Source organism: Spinacia oleracea, chromosome 5 (assembly GCF_020520425.1).
Source record: "Spinacia oleracea cultivar Varoflay chromosome 5, BTI_SOV_V1, whole genome shotgun sequence".
In the NCBI taxonomy this organism is placed as follows: domain Eukaryota; kingdom Viridiplantae; phylum Streptophyta; class Magnoliopsida; order Caryophyllales; family Amaranthaceae; genus Spinacia; species Spinacia oleracea.
In genome coordinates this window covers 2618699-2626751 of record NC_079491.1, presented here as the reverse complement: position 1 = coordinate 2626751, position 8053 = coordinate 2618699, and the positions used below count along the sequence as shown (strand labels likewise).

Below are 8053 nucleotides of genomic sequence, written 5' to 3'. Positions count from 1 at the left end.
AAAATTGATATATGTTGCTTTGTCTATGTACTATGTATTTATATACTTCGTATGTATTACCATTAGATTGTGATCATGAATTGATGATCCAATTTGAACGTGAAGATTACAACAGTACAATTTAAATCAAAACAGAATACTAAGGAGAGAAATTGATAGAAGATATTGTGACTCAATATTGTCTCAATATTATGAATCTTAATTTTTATTATAAGGACTTTCCTCTTTTGTTTTTTTTGGTGGTTTTACACCTTAATAGAATGCACTACACTACTCCTACTATTAGTTCCTCTATTTTCTCCCCTCCTTTTTTTTTTTATTTTTTTTTTATGAACTTTTTTTTTTATTTTTTGGTCACTACAAGGAAGCGGTTGATTACCAACTGAATTTACCAACCGTCAAAAAATGGTCAGTAAAACAAAATTTAGCAACCGCTGAAAAAACAGTCGTTAATTTACCAACTGAATTATTAGCGGTCGCTATTTTATAAATTTACCGTCCGCTTGTACAACAGTCGTTAATTTAGTGACCGCTTTTTCCTGTGTTCCGACTACGCAACAGTCGCTAAATATCCGACTAATTCCAAAAGACATTTAAAATTTTAGTAACCACTTATTTATTATCTCCCACCAAATTAGCGGTCGGTATTTGTTTGACATTAGACGTATCATTTCATTTTTAAACACAATTTTGGATTTTCATATTCTTTTTACAGGAATACAGCTGTGTAAATGATCAATTTTTTTTTTAGTGTTTTCTTTTATAAAATCAATTAATTACTTAAAAAATTATTTTTCGACGAATTAAGGATTGAAAGCAAGAATAATAATAATAATTAAATATCCGATCCTCTCAAAAATAAACATGGTCATATGGATATCTTAAAATCACTTTTCTAATATCATCCTTTTTCTTTCATCGACTTGATTATTCGGGATTATAAAGTCTAATATCAAATTTCCGTTTCAGATTATTGGACACGCATCACGTACATATATGTCTAGTGCTAAGCGCCTGCGTACGCTTCTAGCTTAAAATTGGTATTTTATCTCGTCTTTCTATAATATTGAACAACTTACATGTTGGTAACAATAATGGTAGATTATACTAGTCCAGAGTTATCCCATCGCACTTTTGTTGTTCAATGAACAAGGAGAATATAAATTGAACTATTTACAAATTCAAAAAGAAATTCTTTCCTAAACGAAATGACAATATGGTTTATTTTTCTAATTTTCCTCACTTGTACTACCTCCGTTCCTAAAAGTTCTTTACGTTTTTCGTTTTAGTCCATTCTTGAAAGTTCTTTACACTCTACTTTATTCCATTTTTACTCTCATTTGACCCACCATAACTTACCCACTCACAATACTTTAATATTAATTTCCACCCACTCACATTATTGGACAATTTATAGCCACTCATTTTCCATTTGTTACTCCACCATCACATGTTTACCAAAATTCCTTAATTACCGTGCAAATAGTAAGCGTAACGATCATTTAGGAACGGAGGTAGTATTTTATTAGAGTAACTCTTACTAGAATATATGTTTTGTTTCCCACTAATTAGAGTAAAGATATGGAGATGAAAAACCTTCAAAAACAAGCTAGGCTTAAGTCTCAAGCTAAGTTTATTCATCTTGATAGAATCTACAACAATTGTCTATATAAACTCCCTTATAATGTGTCACTTATATTAGCACCAGGAATTGCCAACGCAAACTTAGGTAGTTCCCATTGTTACACTCCATACTACACGAAGAGAAAGATGTTATCCAGCCTAGGATACAGGCCCCGTCAAGGTAATTTCTACCCTAAGGACACACCAGGAGATGACACGTGTTATTTTTAGTTTGTTTGTTATTATACTTCATCTGTTACATAAATATATCACACCATCTTGTTTATTACACTATTCATACTAAACTTTTTGCAAACATATAGTCATGATTTTGTTAAATGCTTATCAATGTATTTTTTTTTCTTCTAAATATCAACCTTTTATAATTTTTACTTATATATGATTTGAGATAAATAGAGCCAAAATATGTGTTGAAAAGCGTAAAGTCAACCATAGTGCAATATTTAAGAAAATGAGGAAGTATAATTATTGATTTTTGATTGATTGATGTAGTAATATATATACTACATTTTTCCGAATTATGAACGTTAATTATTTTGTTAAATACAATGTTTTGAAAATTTTGCATATAGGAAAGGGATCATTTACGAGAAGGTAGTCTTATTACTATGGACTACAGGACTGATCGTGTTAGGATTATTGTTGATTCCTGTGGAATAGTGGTCTCGACTCCTGTCGTTGGATAAACTTAAAACATGCATTGTGCACTCACTATTTATATCATTAAAAGTAATATAGTACTTAAAATATAGGTATTGATCGTGATAATATCAATAATAATGTTCGTTGTGATCGTGTTGTTGTTTATATTGATTCTAACAAGATTGTTGTTTCTCCATCAAAACGGATTGCATGAATTTGCTCCTTGCCTTTGTCAATATGTTATGATATTCTTTATTATCGTAAATACCATGTCTAATGTTTTGTATTTATAAGTGTTCTAGGGTGGAGGTTGCAAGAGCCCATACTCTTGCTAATAGGGCTAGAGATGGTGGAATTTTGATCTTGTATTATTTTGTTTGACTCCTTTGCCAAAAAACAAAGAAAAAAAAACATTTGTTGTTTTGACTTCCTCTGTTGGCGAAGCTTCGTCCGTCTTATTTCCTAGAAAGTAAATAGCAAAGTAGTTGTTTGGTTGACATGAGCATAGGAAGTGGAACTTCCTAGGAAGTTACTTATCTAGTCTTCCCTAGGTAAGTAGAACTTCCCATGGGAATTCTAACTTCCTATGCTCAACTAAACAAGAACACTCAATTCCTAGGAAGTTACAACACATGGGAATTGCAAATACAAGGGAAATATAACTTCTCAAGTGCAACCAAACATCACCTTAAGATTTGAAATTTTTGCTGACATGACATATGCCCCATCCCCATCTAGTCTTAAGATTGGGCATTCAGTTTGTAACATTGAAGTGGTTAGTCTTAACAAAATCTTAGATCGAGTCTTGAAAAACTAAAGACTCAACTTAAAACTCAGATGCTGGCAGAGTTGATGCACCAAATGTTGGCAGTGTTGGTGCACCAAATGCTGATGTTGATGGAGGAAAAACAGATGGAGCAAAACCAGATACTGGTGTTGTTGATGCACCAAATGCTGGTGTTGTTGATGAACCAAATGCTGGTGTTGTTGATGCAGGAAATGATGGTGCTGTTGATACACCAAATGCTGGTGCTGTTGATAAACCAAATGGCGTTGTTGATGCACCAAAGGCTGGCCTTATTGACGCACCAAATGGCGTTGTTGATGCACCAAATGCTGGTGTTGTGGTTGCACCAAATGTTGCCGTTGTTGATACACCAAATGCTGGTGTTGTTGAAGCACCAAATGCTAGCATTGTTGATGCAGGAAATGCTGACATTGTTGATGCACCAAATGCTGGTGTTATTGATGCACCCAATGCTGGTGTACCAAATGGTAGCATCGTTGATGCAGGAAATGATGGCGTTGTTGATTCACCAAATGTGAGGCCAAAGTTACCAAAATGTTGAGCAGCTGCAGCATCTGGTCGAATAGTAACAAATGCAGGGAAACTATAAACAGGGTAGGGGTACCCGGCATTCGCAAATACATTTGTGCTGGGAGCAGTTGAGTTGATTTGAGGAAAAGCACGTTGGTTGCAATTGCATTTGCAATTACAACCTCTAAACCCACCAAACACGGGTTGTGCACTTGAGCTTGGAGTACCTGCAAAAAAGATAGAATACGCTAATAAGCCTACAATCTCACACAAAGAAAGAAAAGATATTGATAATGCATGGTCAGATTTTCAAATATACCCAAACTCAAAGAAATCTGGAGTTATGGAGAAAGGTGACACATAATGAAGGATATTTTAGTGAAATCATGGCAAACTCTTTGATTACGAGGGTTTGGGATAACGTGACTATTGTGTCCAGATAAAAACCAAGGCACAATACAAAAATATAAATGTTGTAACATACTAGGTAGTAAACAATACCATATAATAGCCTGATTGAAAATTTGTAATATATATATATTTTTACCTATCTGCGAAGCATGTTGTGGTGTTGAGGTTGATTTTCCAAAGGGTGGGGCGTATGCTGCAGTGGGTGGTGAACCTGGTATCGGAAACCCTGGAAAAGCACTCAACAGACCGCTTTGAGATGGTAGTGCTGAGAATACAGTGCTTGGGAAAGAAGCTTGTTGCTGTTTGCTATGATCTCTCTTATTCTCAATATTGCTAAATGGTGAAGATGAGAATAAACTGCTTGGGAGAGGGGCTTGTACCGGTTCGCTATATTCGGTCTCAGAACTAGTACCTGCACAAAGCCATCCCATATAAGAATAATGTGTATCAATGTATCATATTTTTTATATATTTTTTTTAACACGTAAGAAAAAGTCCTCTAGGCTGCCCTCGCACAGGGTCCCCACGGACCCCACCCAAGTATTTGCTTGGGGTAGGAATCGAACCAAAGACTGCTAGGGAAGAAGGGAAAACTCACCACTTGAGTCAACCCCAATTCCTAATGTGTCGTAGTGTTACAGGTGAAAATGTTAAATTTCATTAAGGCTTGTATAAATACAGAAACAGGACAAGTAACGACAATTTACCTTTGATACCCAGCTGGTAATCCTCGTATCTTAACTCTTCATGGCTCTTGTTGGAGTAGTCGTTCATAGCTGATAATGACATGAACCTCTCACTTGATCCACCATATGTTGGAGTGTAAGGAGTTTTGTTACTCCCTATCTGTTCGTTGTTTACAAAACCAGGACCTGATCACCAAAAATTGTAAGATTAAGATCTGTAATGTATGTCAGGAAACATAAAGATACATGTTCCATTATTAGGACAACCGGATATATACAGGCTAACACCTTATAGACATACAAGTATATAATCTAAAAACTCGGACATCAAAACTAGAATATTTGTCAGTAATAAGCAATTAACCATCCGGTTTAGATACATGTTCCATTATTAGGACAATCGGATATACCACAACAGTCTAACACCTTATAGACATACAAATACATAATCTAAAAACTCAAACATCAAAACTAGAACAAAATTACAAAATGATTAAGATACATGTATATAATCTAAAAAAAAAATTACAATATTACATGTATATAATCTAAAAACTCGAAGTTCAAAACTAGAACACAATGATTAAGATACAAGCATTATTTGTCAGTGATAAGCAACTAACCATCGGGTTTGGAAATTTGGAAGCTAATAAATTACAGAGTAACATCATGGAAACCTCAAACTTTTGATCAACTAAATCTCATATATGCTCTTAGTTAATTGCTTGCTTATTGCCTCGTTTTACCCAACAGTGCAACCATTAAAACCTTTGGTTTTACAGACATTGCGCCTATGGTACGATCGAGCTAACATTTGATTTTATTAAGATCGTGTTAAAAGGACATTGCAATGCATGTGGTAACTTTGGTAAATACTCATAAATTATGACTGTCCTGCACTATTGTTCCTCAGGACGCGCTAAATAGTGCTTATTGTCGCGAAATCTATCAGTAGTAATAATCAGTTAATCACCAAACTTCACTCTTTGGGCAGTCTTGTTTTCTACCCCTCCGTCCCTTAAATATTTCCCCAATCGGATTAAATTACTACTCGTAACTACTACCACGTTTCACAATACATGCATCATTTCTCATTTTCACAATACAGCATCAATCAACTTTGACAATCTTTCTTCCACCATTATGTAAGAAAAAAACATAATCAAGTGAGATCTTGTTAAATTTGTAATGCGTGAAAAACAAATATTGTATGTATTGTAGAACGGAGATAGTAGTACCATGGGAGTACATCTAGGAGATGTTTGGTTGCATGTAAATAAAGGGAAGTGTGAGTTCTTAGGAAGTGTATATATTACTACTTGTTTGGTTGGCATGAAACTTCCTATGATGATGGAAAGTGGCTTACATACCCTCCTCTTGGTAAGTCATACTTCCCATGTCAATTCCCATCAATTATAAACTCTCAAGTTCAACCAAACATGATCAACCTATTTCCTAGTAAAAAGTGAATTAACTTCGGATGAAATGAAACTTCCCATGTAAAGTTACTACCTAAGTGAACCAAACAAGCACTAAGCTAACACAATTATACACAAACCAACCAAAATAATCTATGTATAACCTAGGGTACCAATAACTATTATCAAAACATAATTTTGCAGTTATGTCTATCTTTCATGCTTTAAAAACCACAGATTTCACCATCAAAATTAGTACTAAACTTAAATCGGCACACTAATCGCAATTCGATATCAGGAATAAATCAAAAGAAATGAGTACAAAGTTTACCAAAAGAGAATGATGTTGACTGTGACTGAGAAGCTCCTGTTCTATCGAGATATCGCACACGGTCTAGGGGAAACCCCATTGCTGCAACATAATTCGAAAAATTCATACTTGAATTAATTATCAGGATATACTGAACAACAAAAACAATAAATTGGACCAAATTACATTTATGATTAACAACATAAATGTATAATCATCTTAGATTTGTGGGTTTATAATTCGAATTTGATAGTGACCTTTTTTTATGTCGATAATTTAGCAAAATTAGAAGCAAATTAGATGTCAAAAATCAAAATTATTAACAGAATGTTCCCTTGATTACCAACATGCAGAAAATTAGAACAAAAAAATATAAAAATTACAAAATTAAGGATAATTCAAAGGGGGGAAATTATGCAGTAAGGATTACAAGATACAAAATTGAGGACGCAAACAAATTGTATGAAGATTTTTACAAGAAAAAATTATTTTACTGCAAAATTGAAAGTTGGGGAAAACAGAGAGAAAAACTGACCTTAAAATCTCAAAGGTTTTTCTGTATTGGGATTGATTGATAACGGATGCGGATGAATTTGTTTGAATTTAACTTTTTGTGATACTTATATGGGAAATTGGTTATGTTAGATAGCTTGAAAACAAAGCAGGATTTTATTTAATACCAAAATTTAGTTGAATCCTATAATAATATTACGAAATGTAGCTTACTAACAACGCCAATATTGGAGAGGAGCTTTGAGCAATTACTTTCTCCTAGTCCCGGCAAAATCGGTTATTGGGTCGGGTTTAAGTCGGGTTATTATGGGCCTATTTGAAACAACAGTGTTTTAATGGGCCCGCTCCGTTGAACAGGCTAACCAAGTTGAGTTGAATTGTTTAAAATAATGTGCACTTTGTTTATTTCTAGCGAGCGATCGTTCACCATGCACCAACGATAATTTTATATTCATTGGTGGTCCTTAACACATTTCATCCTCACATGTAAGGAGAAAGATGAGAGGATGCACAGTGCACCTCGGATGCATATAATATGCTCTAATTTATCATGGGATATCTGTATTATTTAGTAGGTAAGTTAACCCTCATAAGTAGGGCTTTTAAATCGGGTCTGTAATCGGTACAGGCCTAATCGGATCGGACATAATTAGATAAAGTTTTACGCGGTGTCAATCGGGTCTACCCTCATACGGAGTACTCCCTCCGTCTTTTATTACTCACCCTGGTTTGACCGGTACAGAGTTTTAGAAAATTTAATTGACTTATTAATCATTAGGAGGTACTGTAGTTGATAGTGGGTTATTATTTTAATATAGTTAGTGAAAAATTGGTCACCATAAAAAGGGTGGATGGATGAAAAATTTTAATGTTTTTTTTAGAAAGTATGAATATATGTGTGTTCATAGTAAGTGAGAGAAATGATATAATATTAATAGGAATGTGTCATTATAAAAAGGAAGTGAGTATTAAGGGATTGATTTATAAGGAAAGTAGAGCGAGTATTAAGGGACGGAGGGAGTAATGTTTTATTGACAATCCTACTCATAAGTCACAACACAAAAGTATAACCCAAACAAATAACAAGGCCCACTTCTCACATGAACAAAAG

At 34.2% G+C, this 8053-nt stretch overlaps 1 protein-coding gene and 1 long non-coding RNA gene across 2 annotated transcripts; one reads left to right on the top strand and one right to left on the bottom strand.

The window, feature by feature from the left end:
* Positions 1–1595: 1595 nt before the first annotated feature.
* LOC130461013 (uncharacterized) lies at positions 1596–3348 on the top strand. Its single transcript, XR_008921300.1, has 2 exons — positions 1596–1804; positions 2217–3348. It is a non-coding gene; the product is annotated as an uncharacterized lncRNA (long non-coding RNA).
* LOC110784120 (nuclear pore complex protein NUP98B) lies at positions 2926–7152 on the bottom strand. The gene is made up of 5 exons (XM_056828878.1): positions 6965–7152; positions 6451–6531; positions 4723–4887; positions 4152–4427; positions 2926–3831 (listed from the first exon to the last, which is right to left on the bottom strand). The coding sequence occupies exons 2-5, from the start codon at positions 6527–6529 to the stop codon at positions 3113–3115; spliced, it is 1239 nt and encodes a 412-aa protein (XP_056684856.1). The 5' UTR covers positions 6530–6531; positions 6965–7152; the 3' UTR covers positions 2926–3112.
* Positions 7153–8053: the final 901 nt, after the last annotated feature.